The sequence below is a fragment of the Anabrus simplex genome, chromosome 1 (genome assembly GCF_040414725.1).
Source record: "Anabrus simplex isolate iqAnaSimp1 chromosome 1, ASM4041472v1, whole genome shotgun sequence".
Taxonomy (NCBI): domain Eukaryota; kingdom Metazoa; phylum Arthropoda; class Insecta; order Orthoptera; family Tettigoniidae; genus Anabrus; species Anabrus simplex.
Window position 1 is genome coordinate 521474608 of NC_090265.1, and position 25667 is coordinate 521500274.

General features: G+C 38.6%; 2 protein-coding genes across 5 annotated transcripts in view; one reads left to right on the forward strand and one right to left on the reverse strand.

The window, feature by feature from the left end:
* Positions 1–1806, forward strand: part of LOC136857068 (leukocyte elastase inhibitor) — a 111754-nt gene extending 109948 nt beyond the window's left edge. For all 4 annotated transcript variants that reach the window (XM_067135439.2, XM_067135440.2, XM_068225052.1 and 1 more), the window contains one exon: positions 1296–1806. In XM_067135439.2, the coding sequence (XP_066991540.2) occupies positions 1296–1438 (143 nt within the window). In that variant the 3' untranslated portion in view covers positions 1439–1806. The remainder of the gene's footprint in view (positions 1–1295) is intronic.
* A 23644-nt stretch (positions 1807–25450) lies between these two features.
* The window catches only part of LOC136876163 (short transient receptor potential channel 5), an 89276-nt gene continuing 89059 nt past the window's right edge, over positions 25451–25667 (reverse strand). The window contains exon 10 of the mRNA XM_068228132.1: positions 25451–25667. This exon is cut by the window's right edge and continues 309 nt beyond it. The gene's annotated coding sequence lies outside the window, so the exon portion shown is untranslated.

A 25667-nucleotide genomic window follows, 5' to 3' on the forward strand; every position in this document is an offset into this window, starting at 1 on the left:
CAGTTTCTGAGTCCACTTCACGTTCTTCAACCTCGTCCTCAGAAGCAATGTCGCTTTCTTCACCCAAGTCCTCAACTAAAGCAGGATCATCACTATTATCCTCAAGGAGGATGCTTTGTATTTCCGCAACATCCTTGGGGTTGGAGACATCATACAATTTTTGGGCCATTTCAGCAGGAAATCTGAAACTAAAGATATAAATACTTAAATTAGTTATCGATGTAACGTTATCAGCCGCACTCGGCCTGAGAGGCCAGGTTCAGAATAGCACTTATTTCTAAAGATATTGATGAATTTTCACACAGAACAAGCTTATTTCGAGTAAAATTAACCCTTGCAATAAAAATATACTGACCGAGCTCGATAGCTGCAGTCGCTTAAGTGCGGCCAGTATCCAGTATTCGGGAGATAGTAGGTTCGAACCCCACTGTCGGCAGCCCTGAAAATGGTTTTCCGTGGTTTCCCATTTTCACACCAGGCAAATGCTGGGGCTGTACCTTAATTAAGGCCACGGCCGCTTCCTTCCCACTCCTAGCCCTTTCCTGTCCCATCGTCGCCATAAGACCTATCTGTGTCGGTGCGACGTAAAACAACTAGCAAAAAAAAAAAAAAAAAAAATACTGAAAAAAAACTCACCTTCAAAATTATGACGTAATCGGGCGCAGTCGGCCTCACAAGCCGCGTAAGTTACAGGCGTGCCGCATGGAGACTGGCAGTCAACTGAGGTACGGTGTCTTATACACTGCCACGAGTCAGGAAACTATTCGTTGGGGCGGCCTGCTGGGGAGTGGGGTGGAGGGAGGGCATGCCAAAACGTGTTTTCCTGGCCTCTCAGGCCAGCTGCGCCCGACGGAGGGTTAATAAATGCTTCCAAACCATGTTGTTCTGCATAATTACTGTATTGAATATTTGTGATAGTATAGAATATTATATCATTTATTGATAGGACCATTGGTAATTTGAGAATTCATTTTTAGAATTTCCTCTAAACTAGTATTTCACCCAGCAAGAACAAAATTATGTATAGCCTAAATTGTAGTGCCTTCTCCTCTACCCTTAAATATCAACTTTAATTAAATCATGTTCGGCCATTTTCTTGTGATGTGTGTATTACACACACACACACACACACACACACACACACACACACACACACACACACACACACACACACGCACGCACGCACGCACGCGCGCGCGCGCGCACACACACACACACACACATACATACATTTTTATTTTATTTGTTTAAATGAACACAAGATAAAGTTATTTGCTTCTTATTGTCTGTTGCAGCTCCTATGGCCAAATTCTGCTGTTGGTCTCCTCCAAAAGCATTCCATGCAGATCACCCGTTCATGTTTGCTTTTGTCGACATACCCAGTTCAGCTGTGCTTTACATGGGTCGCCTCTATGACCCAGGCCCTAGTCCATTATAGAACTGCATTTCTATGTGCTTCAAAATGTATTAGAATGAGTTAAATGTAACAGGAGAGTTATTCAGTATTAATTTCCCCATAGACTTCAACACTTCATTAAACCTCTGTCAGGCATAATGTATCAGAGAAATACCTACCTCATATTTTTCAACATACTGACATAACCATTCATGTGAAATGACTCCCACCCCCAGTAGCTTCTTAAAACCCATTGTAGCACTTCATAGTTCATTATTGGGCAGCTACATAAAACTTTTTCTTTTCTACATTATCAAGGGAAAGCGTCTGTGAGGTACATTGTGCCCATTCATGTACCTCATAAAAATATTTGCTAACTGTAATGATGTTAATAAAAAGTACAAAATAACTTAAAATCTGTATGCAATATTATGCAATGAACATTATTTTTCATTTCCTTATTTATAAGAGAAATAATAATTTCTTTCCTGCAATTAGAGTTGAGACATTATTGAGTAACATTAATCAAATTACTTGTAATGATTACATTCCTAGTAATTTCTATTTGTAATTTACTTAATTGTTACACTCTAGTAATCATTACACTCTAATCATTCATCTACAATACAATGTACGGTACCAGAAATGGGGAAAAATACTGGAGCAGAACCAGTAACTTCAGCAGTTCTTCATGAGTTCTTACCTCTCCAGTAATTCCAAATAGGATTATATAACAATGGTGGTCTTAATATTAAACTCAAGTATTGCTTCAAGTGCATCTGCAGGGCATCTTTCTGGTTAATGAAAAGACAAATTTTCCTCCAAAGGCACTGAGGCTTAGCAATGAGAATCTAAAGAAATAATGACTTTATTTGCAAAGTAAATGGCAAATTATTTGAAATTCTAAAAGTCATTATCTAAAATAAAAATGGTGGGAAAAGATCCAAGGTGTCATGTTTAATCTCACCCACTTAATGTCAAATAAATAAGTAATACTTTTTCTGTTGTAAGGCACGATGTTTCAGAAAGAAATAAGGTCAGCACGGTTTATATTAGAATGACACTACTTATTACATACATAAATCACAGATGGATACAGTGAAAACAATAGACATAGAGATTATAATCATGACATGTCAGAATGGAAAAATAAACTGTAGTGTGTAGGTGGCGCTACTTGATGGTGGCTCAGCCAGAGTCATATGAATAACTTATATATAAATATTCTCAACACCCCCTGTCCAAGGCTGAACCAGCTTCAATGTTTCAGTCTTCTGACACCCAGACATTCTAGGCACTTCCAGTGCTTATTCTTTGGTAGTCCCTTGGTTAATATGTCTGCAGGCATCTTCTCAGTTGACAAGTATTTGAGATGAATGTCCCCAGAAGAAAGAACCTCTCATACAAAATGATGTCGCACATCAATGTGCTTAGTCCGAGAGTGGAAAACAGGATTTCCAGCAAGCTTCGGAGCTCCAATGTTGTCATTATATAGCTGCACAGTTGATATGCTGTTAATGCCTATCTCCCTTGCTAGTTGTAGTAAGTGCACTGCCTCTTTTGAAGTCTCACTCAAGACCATATATTCAGTCTCCATCGAGGACAATGCCACTCTCTGTTGTTTCCTGGATTCCCAAGATACGACTCCGCCATACATTGTAAATGCAAAGCCAGTGTATGATCTGCGATTGTTGATGCATTCAGCCCGATCATCCTCTACATAGCCAGTTAAATTACTGGCATCACTTCCAAAAGTGATTCCCATGACAGAAGAACCCTTCAGGTACCTCAGTACCCTCTTTGCTGCTTGCCAGTGTTCTTTGCCACATTGCAGTTGATAGGTACATAAGAGCACCTATGACCTCTTTGTAGGGGGGGCCTCTCACCATCGTCCTTGAACCAAGTACTCGATCTTGACAGTTTAAGCCAGGTTGAGTGGCTCAGACGGTTGAGGCGCTGGCCTTCTGACCCCAACTTGGCAGATTCGATCCTGGCTCAGTCCGGTGATATTTGGAAGCGCACAAATATGTCAGCCTCATGTCAGTAGATTTACTGGCACATAAAAGAACTCCTGCGGGACAATATACATATAATGTGATATAAAATACATATAGTGACAATTTCACACTTACAAATGGAAAGTAGGTAAAATACATGGTGGTATGTTGCAACACATTACAGGCGTTATAGTCTATTGTGGTTGTGAAACTGTTGATAATGTTACACATTCAATGTTAGGTTGATGACATGTGAGTTTAAAATCTTGATGTACACATTAAAATGTCGAAGTAAAATTGAAGTCCACTTCTCTGTTGATATCGGGGGAGATATAGGTCAAAATCCAGTCGTCTAAATGATTAACAAGGTCTTTTGATAATTATATTTTTATAGTCAGCACATAATAGGTGGTGGGTTGAGTATGGTTTTAGTTAGACTAAAATTGTCTCAGTTCAATGTGGATAGTGAAGCCTTGTGCAGCATGCTTGATGTTTGTTATGTGAAGAAGAGATGTGGACTCTGAGACAATTTTAGTCTAACTAAAACCATACTCAACCCACCACCTGTTATGTGCCAGCTATAAATAAATAATTATCAGAAGACCTTGTTAATCATATAGACTACTGGATTTTGACCTATATCTCCACCGATATCAACAGAGAAGTGGACTTCAATTTCACTTCGACATTTTAATGTGTACATCAAGATTTTAAACTCACATATCATCAACCCAACATTGAATGTGTAACAGTTTCACAACCACAATAGACTATAACACCTGTAATGTGTTGCAACATACCACCATATATTTTACCTACTTTCCATTTGTAAGTGTGAAATTGTCACTATATGTATTTTATATCACATTATATGTATATTGTTTATAGTAATATAATATGTTACTCGCCCAGTTTGCAATTTTAGGCTGAAGATGACACACTTATGTGTCGAAACCAGTGCAAAACTAACATCTTGTACAACATATATTTAGTATTGAATAGGTGGTATCTTCATTCAAATTTTGACAGTGTAACGATATTTCCATGTGTCTATTTTTCAGTGTATTTTATCACTACACATTTAATCACTTTCCAAACACGCATCCTGGGCCTATAACCAGTTGGAAAGGTACGATGTTTTGGAAAGTAATAAGGTCAGTGCGGTTTATATTAGAATGACACAATTTTTTACATACGTAAATCACAGATGGATACAGTGAAAACAGTAGACATAGAGATTATAATCATGACGTGTCAGAATGGAAAAAGAAACCATAGTGTGTAGGTGGTGCTACTTGATGGTGGCTCAGCCAGAGTCATATGCATACATATAAATATTCTCAACATTTTCCTTGCAAACTTTGTAGTATTCCAGTCCCATGCAGAAAAAAAAAAAAAAAAATGTCAGTGATTTCCTTAAGACTAGCGTTCTGTAAAGTACTTGCAATTAACTGTAACTATACTAATTACTTGTTGAAAAAGTAATTTGTAAATTGTAATTGAGTAAAACAAATCTCAGGGAATGGTAAATTTTTTTTTTTTTTATTTTACAACTAGCAAGATACCCGTGCTTCGCTACGGTATTATACTGAAATTTATAATTGAATGCTTATTGTTTTAGATATATAATCCGCCGAAATTCGCGATCTGACTCGTTCTCTGCGAGAATCCACCAAAATTCCGATCTATTATTTTACGGCACGTTTCCTCCCATTTTTAAATCTTCCTTTCCAGCAATCGATTTCGAACTTCCCGGGTTAGGCTCAGGTATTCCTCCAGGTCAGTTGGGTCCGTAAATCTTTGCCATCTTTTCTTATAATATTTTTAATACGGATATAATCCTTCAGGAGATCCGGCGTGCTGTCATACTGGGTGCCTTGGCGGCACTGAACCCGCGACCGGACTGCATTCTTAGTCATTACCCGTCCAGGAGCCGTTTCCATCGCAGTCCGCAATTTGACGACGGTCCGGAATATTATTATTATTATTATTATTATTATTACTATTATGTGTTGCTGGAATGGCTGATGACAGGGAAAACCGGAGTGTCCGGAGAAAAACCTGTCCCGCCTCCGTTTTGTCCAGCACGAATGCCACATGGAGTAACCGGGATTTGAACCACGGAACCCAGCTGTGAGAGGCCGGCGCGCTGCCTCCTGAGCAATGGAGGATCCTTATAAGTACATTAATAACAGCAAAATCAATTGGTCTCACCTCCTTCTACACCCCACCGCCGTTAAGTTTATTTACAGCCACCCCCCCGAAAAAGAATTGAAAGGATGCTTGTTTCTTTATGTTTAAGGGAGATTCCAAACACCAATGTTCACATCTATTACCTTCAGTTTTGAGATATAAGTATCCACATAAAAATAATTTACTTTTTTTCACTTCATTTCACAATAATCTCTCCTCCCCCTAAATGAATTTTCCCGCAAAAAAATACTTGTTTCATTAATAGTAAAGGATCTTCTAAATACCAATTATCACTACTCTAACTTCTTCAGTTTTTGATTTATGTGTCCTCATGAAAGGAATTCAACTCCTTTACACTCCCGCCCTCCAAGATGGTTTCCCCACCAAAACGCCTTTTTCTTTGTTTTTAAAGGAGAACCAAATATGAATTTTCACGTCTGTAACAACTTTAGTATTAGATGTATGTATTCTCATACAATTAAGTCAACTAATGTTTCAATTCTTCCCCTCCCCCCCCTTCATTGGATTTTCCGAGAATACGTGTTTCTTTACTTTTAAAGCAGATTGCAAATATCAAATTTCACATCTGTAACATCTTCATTTTTGAGATATCAGTAGCCTAATTAAAAGAATTCATCACCATTTTCAGTCACTTTTACCCCCCCCCCCCCCCGCCCTCCACCCAAGTGGTATTTCCGAAAACTAAAAATACACGTTTCTTTATGTTTAATAGAGATAAAAAATACCATTTTTCACTTCTGTAACATGTTAAGTTTTTTAGATATCCATAAAAATTCTCATTTAAAAATTTCACCCCTTTTGGGTTCCCCTTAAGTAGAGTTTCCAAAAACAAATAACCTATATTTCTTTACATTTACAGGAGATTTACACCCACTTTTTACGTCTGTAACATTTTACGATTCCAAGATATTCTGTAGATATAGTCTTTCAAAAAATTCACCTCAATTTGTCACTCCTGTTTAACCGCCATTAACTGGCTTTTCCAAAAACTAAAAAATACGTGTTTCTTTATTTTTAAAGGAAATCCCATATGCGAATAATCAGTTCTGTAATATCTTTCGTTTCTGAGATATGTGTATCCTCATTAAAGCCATTCAACCCATTTTTCACCCTTTTACACCCCTCCTATTAGGACTTACTGGAAACAAAAAATACGTGTTCCTTTATTTTTAGAGGAGATTCTAACCACCAATTTTTACATCTGTAAATTATAAAGTTTTAAGATGTAGACACACTCATTTTAAAAAATTCACCCCCGTTTTCATCCCCCAATATTTGGATTTTCCAAAAACCAAAAAATACCTGTTTCTTTACTTTTAAAGTAGATCCAAAATACCAATTTTCAGGTCTGTAATATCTTCAGGTTCTGAAATATAAGTATCCTCATGAAAGACATTCAACCCAGTATGCACTCTTTTACACCCTTCCTATTGGGATTTTCCGAAAACAAAAGATTACGTGTTTCTTTATTTTTAAAGGAGATTCTAAATACCAATTTTTACATCTATAAACTTAAAAAGTTTTGAGATATAGATACACTCATTTTAAAAAATCTCCCCCTTTTCACCCCCCCCCCATTAATTGTATTTTCCACAAACAAAAAATACGTGTTTATTTATTTTTAAAGGAGATCCCAAACACCAATTTTCAGGTCTGTAATATCTTCAGGTTCTGAAATATAAGTAGACTCATGAAATGCATTCGACCCCTTTTTCAACCTTTTCCACCCTTCCTATTAGGATTTTCCGAAAACAAAATATACGTGTTTCTTTATCTTTAATGGAGATTCTAAATACCTATTTTTACACCTATAACCTTTAAAAGTTTTGAGATATAGATACACTCATTTTAAAATATTACCCCTTTTTTACCCCCATTAATTGGGTTTTGCAGAAACAAAAAAATACGTGTTTCTTTATTTTTAAAGGAGATCCCAAACACCAATTTTCAGGTCTATAATATCTTCAGTTTCTGAGATATAAGTAGCCTCATTAAAGGCATTCAACCCCTTTTTCACCCCTTTTCATACCTCCTATTGCGATTTTACGAAAACAAAAAAATACGTGTTTCTTTATTTTTAATGAAGATTTTAAATACCAATTTTTACATCTGCAAACTTTAAAAGTTTGGAGATATAGATTCACTAATTTTAAAAATTCACCCCCTTTTCACCCTCCCATTAATTAGATTTTCCAAAAACAAAAAAATACGTGTTTCTTTATTTTTAAAAGAGATCAAAAGTACCAATTTTCAGGTCTGTAATATCTTCAGTTTCTGAGATATAACTACCGGTATCCTGATTAAGGGCATTGAACACATTTTCCCCCATTTTCACCCTTTTTCACCCCTCCTATTGGGATTTTCTGAAAACAAAAAAATACGTGTTTCCTTATTTTCAAAGAAGATTCTAAATACCAATTTTTACATTTGTAAACTTTTAAAGTTTTGAGATATAGGTGCACTCATTTTAAAATTTCACCCCCCCTTTTCACCCCCTTAGCAACGGAATATCCAAAAATCCTCTCTTAGCGAGCACCTACATCTTAATATGAATGTATGCCCAAAATTTCATTTCATTATGTCCAGTAGTTTTGGCTCGGCGATGATGAATCAGTCAGTCAGGACAAGCTATTTTATATATATATAGATTTGCTTTACATCACACCGACAAAGATAGGTCTTATGGCAACAATGGGATAGGAAAGGGCTAGGAGTGGGAAGGAAGCATCCGTAGCCTTAATTAAGGTACAGCCCCAGTATTTGCCTGGTGTGAAAATGGAAAACCATGGAAGACCACCTTCAGGGCTACCGGCAGTGGGGTTTGAATCCACTATCTGCTGAATGCAAGCTCACAGCTGTTCATCCCTAACTGCACAGCCAACTCGCTCGGTGGTAACTGTAATTCAGCCCAATTACCTTTTTCTTGTATTTTTTTCCGTTGCTGCCTGCAGTATGCACACTTATCACTTCAATACATAATTATACTGTGCTGTACTACAGTGAAATCTTTGATATGGGGATACCATGCAGAAAAAAATTTTGTTTTAGGGGGAGTTATCATTATAAAGAAGGATTTAGAATAATGAGTTCTCATGTTACTTTGTGAACACAAAAACATCTGAAAATGAATTACATTAACTACCTGCCATATCATTTAATTCCCTTTAATATGAGGTTTGCGACAACAGAAACACTTTAAAAAATTATAAAATGACAGTACCCTACTAATATCCAAAAGAGTTCATGCATATTGACCACATAATTATAACTTCTAACACATAATTGTTGTTCACACTATGCAGCACTCCATAACTGTAAACTACTGTAGTTAATGAAATCTGATATGACAGTACTTTCCCAGACAGGAAAAAAACACAAAAGACCAAATTGCATTGAGATTCATTGCTACAGTTGAAACAGTCCTTGGAATGTATAACAATGTGTCAAAACGAGATAACAAAGGGGATATCTTAGTTTTAAGCAGCTATCCAATAGCTGCAATACTGCCATTTAAATCCTTTTGGTATGCACACTACCTGAATCTTTCTGGAATCCTGTAGCTGCAGAGTTCTCTCAGAGTTACTCAACAAACTCACTCCTCGGGTAAGTACACAGCTATAAACATTTTTGCTTGTTATGTTTTCACAATAGTAAAGTGAAATCTTCATTTTACAGTAACAGATGTTCCTAATTACCTTTGTGTTCAGATTATCATAGCACCAGGAGGAAAGCATATCGCTGGGGTCTGAAAAGTCAATTGTAATTAAGAGATGTATCATTAACAAGTGTAACTTTACATTGAATTAATGGAATTAATACTGGGACTGGAATATTTTATCATTATGAAGGGGATTATCATTGTATTGGTAATTGTTGAACAGAGATTTCACTGTATATTGCTTTGAAAAATAAAATAAGGAATATCAAAATATAAATTAAATATAAAATTTCACAAATAGGAAGATTTTCAGACAGTACAGAGCTATAAATATAAATGGTATCTCTCAGATATATTGGGCCTAACTATGCAGCAATAAGTATTGTGGCCAATGGAAGATTAACAAAGAAATTAATATTTCAATATCTCTCCTGCTCTCTTTGGTATATAAAAAAATATTTATAACAGAAAAAACAAGTAAATTTCCAAGTTAGTGTATGTAACATCTGAAAACATATTTTAAATTTTATTCACATTTTATATGGTATAGAAGTTCACAAAAATAGAAAATTTACAGAGGAAAGAGACCAAATTATTGGATGGTGGGTGTCAGGTAATTTTTACTCATAAAGGATAAACACTTAACATTCATACCTGAACAAAGCACTTCACATGTAGTTGAACTTAGTTATACTAAAAATATATCATGCATTTCAATGTGTGTAGTACTGGGGAAATAGTTTTGAGTTATTTAGTTGGTTCCATGAATAGTGCATCATCTTGCTGAAAGGCTGTGATGGTGGTGATGATTAGTGTTCTAAGAGGAAGTAAAAGTGAAAAATGGAAGAGTCTTCAACTTTTTGAAGAATGAAGCTATCAGCAATAGAAAGGAAAGGGCTAAGAGGGACATGAAAATTAAAGATGCTTTACACCTCACAAAGGGAAAAAAGAGAACTAATATTAACCAAGGGAAGTAGGATAGGAATATGAGGAGCCTGGCACAAGTAAGTGGAATCTATGTACGACTCAGCTAGGGGCCCCATGATGACCAACTCATACTCTTAAGTAGAGAACTCCTGGGTGTTTTCCTTATGGTGACCTCTTATGGCAGGCAGGGAATATATGCTGCCTATACCCTCTGGGGGAGGTTGTGATGATGGTGGAGACATGATTAACCCGCCAATGGTCGCTAAGATGAAAGTAACGCGAGTGGTCGCACATTGAGCAAAATGCTCACGGTATGATATGCCATGTTTACATAATAAATACAAACATATTTCAAGTGTAAATGTAATAACACATTAAATGAACATAAGAATAAATCTCAAATTGTTATAAAGAACACTAAAAATTACAAATGAAATAAAATTACAAATAGTTATAAATCTCAAATGGTTATAACTGAATCTGGGAAAAACAATTACCAGCTTTCTAAAATAGTGTTTGCATCTTTCACAATGCCTTTTAAACAAGGAGGATGAGTCACTATATTTACAGCACAAGTACGTGAGTGTGAATTTCTTCTTGGTGGGTGTCTGCTCCACTTTGTCACCATATCTTTCCCTATATAAATATTGTCACTAAACATGAGATTCTCATTTACCTCCAACATTTGTTGTTTGCCAGCTACAGATTGCTCTCCAGATATGGTTCCATCAGCACAATCTTCTGTCTCGGACGGTTCAGTATCCGTTTTATGTTCACTGTGTTCACTTTCACAGTCCGAGTCCCTGTTTTCGCCCTCGAGTCGATCACTAGGAATTTCATCAAACCAAGCTAAAATGCCACGACTTGAAGCTATTGTCATGCACTAATTACACAACACATTAATAAAATAAGTTGCAAATAACTGTTTTAACTATGAAACAACATACAACAATAGCGAAACTATAACATACACAGAAATTAGCGCCAACATGACTGGTCGGGTGTGAAGCAAAATGCACACTGTTGACGGTCGCTGATAATTCCTCCCTCCCTGTCCCTTCTCAAGGTCACAGATGTGTGTTTCAATGCATCCATCCTTCTCTTAAAACTGCAGTGCGAAGGTACATCAGGGCTCAAGTTCGAAACTACATGCTGTATAAAAGAGCAGATGATTTTCAATGACCGTGAGCATTTTGCTCATATAGCAACCACTGGCGAGTTAAGGGGAAGTACGGCAACCACTTCTTTTTGTTCTAATCAATATAAAAAATGAGGAAGGATATCAGCAAAAGGAAGTTCTATAAAAGACCTTGCCAAACCTGACATTGTCAGCATCAGAAGAGAAACATGAATTGACCAAGTTAGGTCAGTTGGGACTAGTAAATTGAAGCAATGCCAGACATAGCTAAGGGCCCCATGGTGTGTGAATTCATGAATATATTATTACAGTTATAGTACTTCACATGGTATAAGATAATAGGATATTATGCTTTATTCAAGTGTGTGTATTAATTCACTACAATTGTCATGTTCTATTATAAGTACACATTTATTATACTTTCTTTTAAAGAAAAATATGCTTAACAGATATGTTCAAGGGTATCATGAGTTCTTTTAGCAGTATAATGTAATTTGATATCAAAAGAAAACATAATTTTTAACAGTTGGCATGAAAAATAAATGGAAAAAATGCTGATTGTAAAGCTTTTAATTCAAGTATTTTTAACTCTCTTGGTGCCAGGCGGTAGTGCGAGCATCCACCCTTTAAATTGCCAGAGCCGATCTGGTCGGCTGTTAACAATCCAGTCGGAAGTTGCCAGAGCCGATTACATCGGCCGGCTTAAAATTCTGTGATATATGTAATTTTGAGGCAACCTATAGTGACGTGCATACTTTTGTTACAACCTGTAGTAAAGGAGCTACACGTTATTGTGTGCCTGGCCTTGCTTTGGCAGTTCTAAGAGGGTGTTATACCTTTCACAAGAGTCGTTTCCTGTGTCTACAAATACCGCTAACCGGTCAGTAAGAGATTGCTCCTTGCAGTGAGTGGATTTGTGACAGGAAAATGGCATGTTGTTCATGTGATAATTTTTCAGCATGTATTGATGAAAATAAATTAATGCAGTATTTAGAACAGTGCGAAGTTAACGCTGATTACTTATCGGATAGCGATAGGGAATTTAGTTCAGAGAGTAGCGACGAAATTATACCGGGCACGTCCGCGGAATCACCGCAGCTAAAGAAGAGACATTTAATTGTGTCTAGCAGCACTAAAGCTACTCTGAATATGGTGGTAGATGAAACTAGTGATTACGAATATGATGATGATGTCTCTGGAGAACATTTTGTGGAAATTTGTCCCAATGAACCCGACAACATTCCTCAACCTCCTGTCTCCTTCAAGGAAGTTCTTGGACCTAAACATGCCCTACCGTCTGATTCTCGGCCCATATCACACTTCAATTTACTTTTCACTTACTCTCTGCTAAACCTTATAGTCACATATAATCCTCTATCATTACTTAAATGATGGTCTCCGCGGGCCAAGTGTAGCATGCGTGCCTCTCACCCGGAGGTCATGGGTTCGATTCCCGCCCAGGTCAAGAATTTTCGCCTGGTCCTGAGGGTTGGTTCGAGGTTCACTCAATCTAAGTGACCCTAAGTGATTGCAACTGAGGAGATATCTGAGGGTGAGAGGGCGACCTTGGTCTCGAAAACCAAGAATAATTACTGAGAGGATCCATCTCACTGACCATGATTCACCTCGTAAACTGCAGGTACCGAACTGAGCAGCGGTCGCTCAGTAGGTCAAAGCAAATCACGGCTTTAGTGCCATACATTTCTTAATTTCGTAAATTCTGTTGTATTGTAAAATTATTTTTCTAATATATACTACAACCGAAAACAAGAAACTATGTTTTTCTGAAAACAAAAACTATAATATCAACTACTATTTTTTACTTATTTAATAATTCAGAATTATTTTAATACTGTGTTGTCCGTACGTAGAAAATTTATTGTCGCTATTTCCCAAACATCGATACATGAACGCGAATTTTATCGGTGAGTAAAATTGTCTTGTTTTTACTAGTGACATATGTTTGAATTTTTATTTTTTATGTTTTTTATTTTTCTCATTCAAATTAGTTATTCTATAGAATTGTATTTAGAAATACATTATACATAATTACGTATATTCTTTTGTATCGTAAATTATTTTTTAAAAGTAGATATTGAGAGAGAAAGTGCGAAAATATTTTTCTCTTCCTAAAAATAAACGTTTCGACAACTATAAATCAACAATGAAACGTCTTTGACTCTTTATATCACTACGAACTAGTTTCTTATTCTACGTAGTCGGTATGTAGAAAATTTCATGCCGGTATTTGCTATACAGCGGTAGATATACGCGAATTTTTAAATACATGTATTTCCACTGAAAACAGCCTGGCACTTTACAGTAGTAGAGTGGAGGTGGAGCTCTGGCCTCTTCCAGCTGATGGGGAGCGACTGACCAGATCGGCTCTTGGCTCCAAGAGGGTTAAACATAAACATGTTTTTCAACCACAAAGGACTGCTATTATTTAATACATAAGAGACCAGTTTACCACATCAACATCGAAAATCCATATCAAGTCTGAAAAGCTTCTCTGTGCTTACTGGCTGCCATAACCATAAAGTCTATTGCTAAACAGAATTAGTGTGCATCCTTTCACTCTCACCAAATAAGGATTTGCTCAAAATATGATTTCCTTTTATTTCGATGGTGTTGCTACATACAATCACAATCAAAATTTTGTGCAATAATGCATGTTTGCATATCTAAAATATGGTATTATTTGTACTGTCACATTCTGTACTACATGAAATATATTTATTGCTTAATGAATTTAATGGTTTATATTTATCTTTATCTATTGTCTGATTGTCTGTGTCCTCATGTCATGCCCATCATTCTTCTTCTATCACTACAGAAAAGTCTATTAAAAGTAGGGATGGGAATTCTCCTCACTCAAGAGTCTCAAGGCCTGCAACCAAAATCTGGAGAATCTCGTAACACCTCTCAAATCAAAGTGAATAGTGCTGCAATCTCTGTGCATATGTATGAATCACATGTTACAAACATTTCTCTGGAAAGACAGGACTAAAACTGTTTTATTTATTTTTTAATTTGGTTTAATTTGTTGTATGACATACACATCATCTTTATACAACATCTTGCATTTAGCGTACCATATATTGGGTCTTCTTTGTTTAGGCTATATTAACAAAATGATAATATTAATGTTACCATTGATGCTTTCACAGCCTGTACTTATAGACACGATATAGGCTTTTTAGGCTTATGCTGTGTCAAGAAAACAAGGTGAAATTCTTCACATTTTGCATAGAACTTTGCTCTGCATCTTCAGAAGAAAATCTTGACTGTTCACGAGGAAGATTTCTCCAAGAATAACTGATAATATGCAAAAATATATTAAATAGAACAAAACCCAGCTGAGGAACTCTTAGGCAAGGAAAAATCATCCTCTTACTTATGCTTTCCCTAGTTTTATAAATAAAGATCTCTTTATTTGTCTTGACACTCACTGTTAATCTTAATCAGTAATTAGTGTCTGGATTAAGCGCGTGTTTTATGACAATAGTAAGGATTTTGTCTCCATGATGGCATGTCTGTATTTTACTCAGATGAACAGTGGGTGTCAAGACAAAGAAAGACAATGACAATTTGTTTTCTCCTTTTTAAATGTTATGTTTTTGTGCAGATATTTTAATCTCCACATGTATCTTTTTGGTTGTGTTACAATTTTCCTTACATTGCACTGACACAGATGGGTCTTATGGCGACAATGGGATAGGAAAGGCCTTGGGGTGGGAAGGGAGCGGCCGTGGCCTTAATTAAGGTACATTTGTCTGGTGTGAAAATGGGAAACCACCTTCATGGCTGCCAACAGTGGGTTTCGAACCAAGTATCTCCTATATACAAGCTCACAGCTGTGCGCCCCTGTATATCTTTTAAGAATGGGACTTTCTAACTATGTAATACTGTCAATTGTAGCTTAGGATGGTCCAAAGGAGGACAGAACATGTGCTACATTAATTAATATGACTTGAATTCCATTTAAATTCAGTGGATATCAACTAGTATTGAAAAAGTGAACCAAGAAATCTCTCGAAAAGTGTTCTCATATGTCAGTACAGATCTAATAATGAAGTTCATTACACATAATATTCCCAGGGTCTTATGAGGCATTTCTTGTAAGACGCTGGGAAGTTCTTAGGATCCTCGAGACATACACTCTTGTTTCCCATCCCTAATTAGAAGTGTGTTGCTGATGCTGAATGCTTCTTTTTCTTTCTGTCTCCATCACCCTGGTGTCATCTACACTACCTGATCAAAAGTATCCCAATACCCTTATTATGTAATGCAGAATTGAACCCTAATGTCACGAGAGGTGGACCTGCCTGTATAAAAGGTTTACAGAAATACCAATATAATTGATCTGTTATTGGACATTATATTGTATAAAAGGAGGCAGGGAGTATTGTGTTGTCAGCAGAGAAGCAGTGATGATGATGATGATGCTTGTTGTTTAAAGGGGCATAACATCTAGGTCATCAGCCCCTAATGGTACGAAATGAGATGAAATTATATGACAATTTAAAAATCCATAATCCTCCACTGACCAGATTCGAAAACATGAGGATGAAGAATGAATGGATGGATATGAAGTTAAAACAATCAGTGGATCCGACCTGCAATGCCCCACATTACCAGAAACTAGTGTTAAATAATAGTATTACTGACCAAGGGACTGCTTCTAAAGCACACTACTGAATTGATGATGCTTGTAGTCAAAACGGGTCCAAAATCCAGGTCATCGGCCCCTCATAATGGTACTTATTGCTAGGAAAATAGAACCATACTATTTGTCATGTTGTGGTACTAATCAAAAGTAGCGTAGACTCGCGGTATTCCACACATTATGGTACTATTCACAGGTAATGAAATTCGCAAATGTAGCACAGACCTACAGTGTTTCGCACACTGTGGCGCTATTTACAGGCAATGCAAACCTATACAGGCAACGCAAACCTATGGTGTTCCTCACATAAGTGGATTAACCACAGAGACCTGCACTATGCTGTGGTGTTCCTCACATAGTGGGTAGTAAGCATAGGCAAGGCAGAACCATGGTGCCGCTCATCCCATGGTGTTGCTCATATAGGGGTACAAATCACAGCTACTGTAAAATGCATCCTGAGCCACACACTACTGCTGCTAATCACAAACCTATTTTGTACCTAACATAGTGGTACTATGCGCAAGTAACAGCGACACTGGTATTCCCCCGTGTGGTGGTACTAATCAAAAGTAGTTTCATGGTTCTAATAAGATCATCCCTTAGTTGCCCCTTACGACAGGCAGGGGTTACCGTGGGTGTATTCTTTGTCTGCGTCCCACACCCACAGGGGGTCAGAGAAGCAGTAACAGTAGAATGGGTCGGTCAAGAGAGCTCAGTGACTTAAAATGTGGACTAGTCATTGGATGTCACCTGAGTAACAAATCCATCAGCAACATTTCAACCCTTACTTGCGCTTTACCATGAGGTGACCAGAGACAGAATCACAACTCATCTGTTAAAAGTATCATGGACCAATGGTTCACAGTCCAGTTTTTGTATTGATGTACAAATTCTAATCACATTGCTTGGTGCTGTGGAGTAACCTGCATACAATTTGTGGGTATTGCTGATCTCAAATTGGCTTCCACAGGTCTTCATCTTACAGTTCTATCACTTATAGCAACATGTGTTTCTGCCTCAAGACGATTTCTGGCCTAGACCATGGTAGTGTGGCGATCATGCAAAACTTGAAGGATCAGAAACCTTTCATCCTTGGCAGTTATAGACCTCTGATAGCCTGATCTACATCATCTCTAATAGGTACAGAATTCACAAAATTATCTCATATCATGCTGGATACTTCCAAACAATGCACCAGTGACATTAGCAACATAACAAATGCTTCGTCCACCCACGCTTAATGTGATAGTTATTGCAGGGTCTTCTCGGATAAGGCATATTTACTCAACAATTGTGGAAGAGAAACTGAAGAAATTTTGTACTGCATGGCAAAAATTATTAGCCTCCTCTCTGGTGTCAAGAAAGGTTTTAAAATTTTGAAGGTTTCATTGCCGGCGAATGTAATAAAATCAGTCCCTAACTGTTGTGTGTGTCCTCCGTGCCTGCAAGCTCCGCAGCCCGCCTGGCATCGACGTTTCGAGAGACCACGAGGTGGACTGCAGTGCACTGACATAATCGTCTGTGACGTCAGCCAGCGCTATATATTGAGCGACATTTCCGCCTCTCCAGGCACTCCCACAGTGTCCAACAACTAGACTACACCGCAAGTCAGACACGGAGGTACCTTCTTAAATAAGTGTTCTGAACAGGTGGACTAATTCTGGCCAGGAGGTTTCACCTCAGGACATTGCCTCATGCATCCTGCCTCCCGTTGTGCTGTCGAGCCTCCTACCCTAGCATTCTGCCATTCTCACAAGTGCTCTGACTTCAATCCAAGCATTCTGCTATCTATGAACCTTAACACAAGTTCCTTGCAAGTTCTATGCCTCCTTCTAGCATTCTGCTAATGCAGACTTTCTACAAGTTCCACTTGTCATTATACTAACTACGGATAGTTTTCAACTGTCAAGAACATTCCTTCATCTGAGCAGACTATCTTATCAAGATAAGAACTGAATGTACATAGGAATATCAACTTGTATAAATGTAAATAGTTTGCAGACCCTCAGTCTACCACTTTATGTTAGCATTGAACATGTGCAGCTCATTAAACTTCAAGACAAGTTTTGTTATTTCTTTTTTTGTACATATTGTGTGAAAATTTCCAAGCAATAAACTTTTATGTTGTGCCTTGTATATCAAGTTCCTTGTATACAACACAACAATATTGGCGACGAGGAAAAGTTACCAGTGAGTACCGCCAAGACAACAATATTGGCGACGAGGAAAAAGTTCCAGGAAGGCACGCCAACAGTATTGGCGACGAGTCAACGTAGTTACGCCATATCCACAATATTGCAACGAGAAACAAGTTAGGCACGCCAACAATCTGCCAACATTTCGTATTTGTGCAGTGACATTATTCCCAGTTCGAACTGAGGACATCAGGCCAACATTTCACGGCATGGACACAGCACCTGTTTCTCCAGTGCATTCTCTTTGTGGAAGATAGGAAACTTAAAAGGGTCCACCTTTTCAATACAATAAATGTTATGGTTTATTTACAACATATATTTACACTTGGAACTAGTTCGACGCTGTTTGGCGTCATCTTCAGCCAAAATGTGGGAAATAGGCTAGCATGTAGACATTTATATTACACAAGGCGTTACATTAAACAATACACATCTTATGAGGAGATAAAAACAGGGACGAATATAGAAACAAATGAATCGTTGAGAAAGCAAAAGTTATACATATTAAAAATAACCTTAACCACACATCTATATAAATATTCGCCTTGAATGATTCCTGAATACAAAACACACCCGCACACAGTTCTGAAGAGCCAGCAGGCAGGAAAAAGTAAGGTGAAACCTTAAGAGTTCTTCTGAGAAGAGTTCATCATTTTTCTATGTTCTGACTAACTAATGAAGTCTCCCTTGAGTTCCTGATAAACATACACAACAGGAAATTCTCCTTCACTTTCAAATAGCTATAAAGACCACCGGTAAATTGCATTTTAAATATTGTGCAGAGACGTGAAAGCATGATCTTGAACATGATATAACTTCTTCATATAACCCATTTTTTTACACAAGGTGTTACATTAAACAATACACATCTTACGAGGAGATAAAAACAGGGACGAATATAGAAACAAGTGAATCATTGAGAAAGCAAAAGTTATACATATTAAAAATAACCTTAACCACACATCTTGCAGGAACTCAAGGGAAACTTCATTAGTTAGTCGGAACATAGAAAAAGTGATGAACCCTTCTCAGAAGAACTCTTAAGGTTTCACCTTACTTTTTTCTGCCTGCTGGCTCTTCAGAAGTGTGTGCGCGTGCATTTTGTATTCAGGAATCATACAAGGCAAATATTTTCGCACTGCAAGATGTGTGGTTAAGGTTATTTTTAATATGTATAACTTTTGCTTTCTCAACGATTCACTTGTTTCTATATTCGTCCCTGTTTTTATCTCCTCGTAAGATGTGTATTGTTTAATGTAACACCTTGTGTAAAAAAATGGGTTATATGAAGAAGTTATATCATGTTCAAGATCATGCTTTCACGTCTCTGCACAATATTTAAAATGCAATTTACCGGTGGTCTTTATAGCTATTTGAAAGTGAAGGAGAATTTCCTGTTGTGTATGTTTATCAGGAACTCAAGGGAGACTTCATTAGTTAGTCAGAACATAGAAAAATGATGAACTCTTCTCAGAAGAACTCTTAAGGTTTCACCTTACTTGTTCCTGCCTGCTGGCTCTTCAGAACTGTGTGCGGGTGCGTTTTGTATTCAGGAATCATTCAAGGCGAATATTTATATAGATGTGTGGTTAAGGTTATTTTTAATATGTATAACTTTTGCTTTCTCAACGATTCATTTGTTTCTATATTCGTCCCTGTTTTTATCTCCTCATAAGATGTGTTTTGTTTAATGTAACGCCTTGTATAATATAAATGTCTACATGCTAGCCTATTTCCCACATTTTGGCTGAAGATGACGCCAAACAGCGTCGAACTAGTTCCAAGTGTAAATATATGTTGTAAATAAACCATAACATTTATTGTATTGAAAAGGTGGACCCTTTTAAGTTTCCTATCTTCCATTCTCAGTTCAATACGGACAAAAATGAAATTCTTAGATTTAAAAAAAAAAAAAAAAACATTCTCTTTGTGCTCGCTCTTTCTCTCTCACTCCCAAGTGATCACTGAAGGTCACGCTTCCAGCTGGTCCCACAACACACTGTTTCAAAAGTTGTGCTCCCTGTATCATCTGTCAACATGGCTAGTACGGAACAATTAGCAGCTATATTGCAGGCTTTGCAGCAGCCACAACAGCAATTCATGCAACAGCAGCAGTCAGCATTGCTTGCAGCCATTCAGGCTCTCTCTTCATCCGCACAGAACCCCACCGTTCCTGCCTTTTCTGCCTTCGAGCCAGAGAAAGAAGAATGGTCAGTGTATTTAGCTCACCTTCAACAGCACTTCATCTGCCACTCCATTACGGACGAGAAGCACCAACGAGCTCTTTTTCTCAGTTCTGTAGGAAATACAACCTGCGAATTACTGCAGAAATTAAGCCCCGAAGAACAGATCTCGGAAGTTCCTTTCGCACAGCTCCTAGCTCGCATAAATGAACATTATGCTAAGGATCCCCACATTGTAGCAGCTCGCTATAAATTCTTTCAATGTAGAATGAAGCCGCAACAGACTCACACAGAATGGATTGCGGAATTACGTGGTTTCGCCAAGAGTTGCAAGTTTATCTGTTCTAAGGATGGTTGTAGCAGCCCTACACTGATTCACTCATTCAGGACATGGTTATTCTCCATACTCCCCAAGACAAAGTTCGTTTTGATGCTGTCAAGAGTAGTAACCCTTCTTTAGTAGAGGTACAGCATATTGCCACAGTCTATGAAATGACTACTAAGACTGCAGCTGAAATAGCTACCAAACATGAATCACTCATATATCTCATACGGCCCACCAGCACTCTGCTCCTTCGAACCGCCAGGTCAGCTTGCTCCCTTCCAAACATTCCCATTCATTCTCGCTATTCTACGAAGACATGCATTTCTAAGAAAACTCCTCAGCTCCTGCCTTCCTGCAGAGGATGTTTTAAGCATCACGAACGCCATGACTGCCGCTTCTTCAAGTCCACCTGTGACCGCTGTCATAAAATAGGACACATCAAAACTGTCTGTCAAAGTACGTCCCACCCTGCCCGTACTCATCCAAAGAAGAAAACTATTCTGAAGACATGACAGGACATGGAAGTTGATCAAATCAACCTCATTCTTCCTACAAGAAATTCTAGTAAGATCATCATTCTGATCGCTTTCCCAGATCACTCTACTGATTTTCAATTAGATACTGGATCGCCTGTCTCCATCATCAATCTTGCTACATATCACAACTTAGGATCGCCGTCTTTCTCTCCTGCTGATGTCCAACTTGTTACTTTTAACAAGAAGAAAATTGATATTAAGGGAAAAATCACTATTCCAGCAAGATATAAAGATATTCATAAGGTCATTACCTTACTAGTTGTCAATAACTACACTGCATCCAATATTCTAGGCATGGATCTCTTCAATTTATTTGGCTTTCATGTACATGACAACGTCAATGTAGTCACCGCCTTACAACCTACCTCTGATGTCACTGATCTCCTAGAGCAATTTCCAGAAGTTTTCGACTCTACCTTAGGCACAGCCAAGGACTACACAGCTCATATCCAGCTGAAATCAGGAGCCAAACCTCGCTTTTTCAAAGCACGTCCAGTCCCACTGCACTTCAGGATCAAGTTACGCAAGAATTACAGAGATGGATAGCAGCCGGTATAGTAGTTCCCGTCAATTCCAGTAAATGGGCTACTCCACTCATCGTAGTTAAAAAAGCTAATGGCAATATCCGCATTTGTGGTGATTTTCGCTCTACAATCAACTCTCAGATTGAAACCGACGTTTTTCCGATTCCCCGTCCTGAAGACTTATTTCGCCGTTTAGCCGGTGGACAGTTCTTCTCTAAAGTGGATCTCAAAGAAGCTTATCTACAGCTACTTTTAGATGAAGAATCCAAGCAGTGCCTCACATTGAATACCCCTCTTGGACTTCTACAGCTCCAGTGCCTACCTTTCGGTGTCTCTTCCTCCGCTGCGATTTTCCAGCGCTATTTAGCACAGCTTACCGCCTCCATTCCCGGTTGTGCTAATTACCTTGATGACATTCTTGTGACTGGCAAAGATCATTAAGAGCACCTGCATAATCTGCGCCTGCTCCTCACCAAATTGAAGGAAAATGGCCTACGTGCTAATCTCTCTAAGTGCACATTCTTTCAACCTCAAGTTCAATACCTAGGTCATATCATTGATAGGAATGGCATTCGACCTAGCGAACAGAACATCTCTGCCATTGTCAACATGCCCGCACCGCAGAACATCAAACAACTACAATCCTTCATCAGAAAAGCGAACTATTACAACAAGTTCATTCCACGCTTCGCTTCAGTAGCTGATCCTCTGAATGCCTTACACAAGAAAAGTGCTAAATTTCATTGGTTTCAGCAATGTCAACATGCCTGGCAGATCATCAACAAGGCCCTTGTCCATGAGCTTACTCATTATCAGCCCGGTAAGCTCCTCACTCTCGCCACGGACGCATCTGATTATGGACTCGGCGCTGTTCTCTCCCAGAAGGATCGTCACGGACAAGAACGTCCTACAGCCTTCACTTCCAAAACACTCAACGAACATCAACGTCACTACTCTCAGATAGAGAAAGAAGCCTTAGCTATTATATTTGGTATTCGCCGTTTCAACGAGTATCTCTATGGCAACCATTTCCTTATAATCACTGATCACAAGCCTCTTGTTCACTTATTCCATCCTGGTAATAAGATCCCTGAACATTCTCTATGGAAACTTCAGAGATGGTCCCTATTTCTTTCTGACTACTCCTATCAGATTGCCTGTCATAGCACATCCCAGCATTGTAATGCTGATGCTCTCTCTTACTTACCTGTAGGTACTTATACTACTTTCGATTCTCAAGAATCTGAATGCCTTCAGTTAGACATTGAACTTGAAAACACAGTCTCCAGTTTTCCCATTGACGCTACTTGCATCGCCAAAGTGACTGATAAGGATAGTACACTAGCTACAGTTCGTACTTATATCCGCAACGGTTGGCCTCTTCAACACAAGCTTCCTACCAGCCTTGCACCTTATCATCGTCTTCAGCATCGTCTCACAACTCGTGCCGGAGTAATCCTATTAGAAACAGGCACCCTATTCCAAGTGGTTATCCCACTTAGTCTGCATAAACAAGTTCTTGACTTGTTACATGAAGGTCATTGGGGAATATCACGCACCAAGCAACTCGCCCGTCAACACTGTTATTGGCCCGGTATTGACGCCGACATCGAGGAACTCATCCGCCACTGTGACCCGTGTCAGGTACATTAGAACGCACCGTCATCTGACCTTGCTCCATGGCCTCCTGCTGCTTCTCCTTGGGAAAGAGTACAAATAGACTTGGCTGGACCTTTTCTCAACTCTATGTGGCTCATAGTGATAGATTCTCCATCCAACTTTCCTTACGTCGTAGAAATGCATTCTATTACTACAGAAGCTACCATTCGCACACTTCAGATGATTTTCACTACTGAAGGTTTACCTCAAGTGCTCATTTCAGCCAATGGATCTCAATTTACTGCCACTAACTTCCAGAACTTCTGTACTCATGGTATTCGGCATATTCTGGCTCTGCCTTTTCACCCACAATCTAATGGTGAAGCTGAACGTTTTGTCCGGACATTCAAGAAATGCATGAAGAAAGCTGTATCTTCAGGTTTAACTAAGGATCAGGCATTGTTACAACTCCTAGGTAGATATTGGACTATGCCTGGGACCGACAACCTCACTCCAGCTCACAAGCTACATGGACGACCTCATCGAACTTCGCTTTCTTTGTTGCAGCCTCTTTCTGCCCAGCCGCAGCGTTCGCAACCAAAGTTCAACGCCGCCGACAAAGTATATGTCCGGACTTTCAAGTTCAATCCTCCCTGGATACCTGGTATCATCTGCCGTACCTTGGGCCATCGTCTCTACGACATCCAGACCTCCGAAAAATGCATCTGCCGCCACCAGGACCAGATCCGCCTTCGCTATCGTCCATCTCCTTCTGTTGATTCCCTTGTCACATCTAAGACATCCATTGCAGAATGAGCTTTGGACCATTTAATCACCATGGGTTCTTTTCAGGACGATTCTACGCTCCTTCGCCCATACCAGGCTCCGGACAACACAACAGACACGGCCGACTCTCCAGCCCAGCATCGCTGCTGCAGCCAGCGCCGTCGCCGCTTTGCGCCGGAACCGGCGTAATTAGGAGGGGAGGGTGTTGTGTGTGTCCTCCACGCCTGCAAGCTCCGCAGCCCGCCTGGCATCGACGTTTTGAGAGACCACGAGGTGGACTGCAGTGCGCTGACATAATCGTCTGTGACGTCAGCCAGCGCTATATATTGAGCAACATTTCCGCCTCTCCAGGCACTCTCACAGTGTCCAACGACCAGACTACACCGCAAGTCAGACACGGAGGTACCCTCTTAAATAAGTGTTCTGAACAGGTGGACTAATTCTGACCGGGAGGTTTCACCACAGGACATTGCCTCATGCATCCTGCCACCCGTAGCACCATCGAGCCTCCTACCCTAGCATTCTGCCATTCTCACAAGTCCCCTACAAGTGCTCCGACTTCAATCCAAGCATTCTGCTATCTATGAATCTTAACGCAAGTTCCTTGCAAGTTCTACACCTCCTTCTAGTATTCTGCTAATGCGGAGTTTCTACAAGTTCCACTTGTCATTATACTAACTACGGATAGTTTTCAACTATCAAGGACATTCCTTCATCTGAGCAGACTATCTTATCAAGATAAGAACTGAATGTACATAGGAATATCAACTTGTATAAATGTAAATAGTTTGCAGACCCTCAGTCTACTACTTTATGTTAGCATTGAACGTGTGCAGCTCATTAAACTTCAAGACAAGTTTCGTTCTTTTTTTTGTACATATTGTATGAAAATCTCCAAGCAATAAACTTTTATGTTGTGCCTTGTATATCAAGTTCCTTGTATACAACACTAACACTTAGGGTTGAAAAGCAGCTTGTGGAGTGGCATTTATGATCTCTTACTTCTATCACTTATCTCTAAAATTGTTGAATACAGGTTTCTGTACTCATAAAGCCTTCCTAGACAGAAGTTGTCCCTGTATGTCAATGTTTATTTGTTTCCAATTCAATTTTTACAAAGTGATCCTTTTTTTTTCCCTGTTTGTGTATTTATATATGGACATTCATTTATTTGTACAGATTTCATATCAAAAATATTAAATTTACTGAATACTATCCTACATTTTGGTGAGAGAAGTAATCCTACTGATCCTTGATAAAAAGAATGTCACAAAATTATTCTGAAAATGTTGAGGGAAGAAAAGGCTGCTTTTTTTTCATTCATTTATTAAACCAATTCTTACAAATAATAATTCTTTATCAAATATATATTTATTCCTGTTTGTTGAGAACTGGTAGGCTCCAGACATGTAAATATAAACAATTCTGAGTACCAGTTATCTTGTTAACATATATACGTGGGCGGCATCAACACAGTTCAGGGTACAGCTACGAACTGGAAAACACCAACCCTGATATCT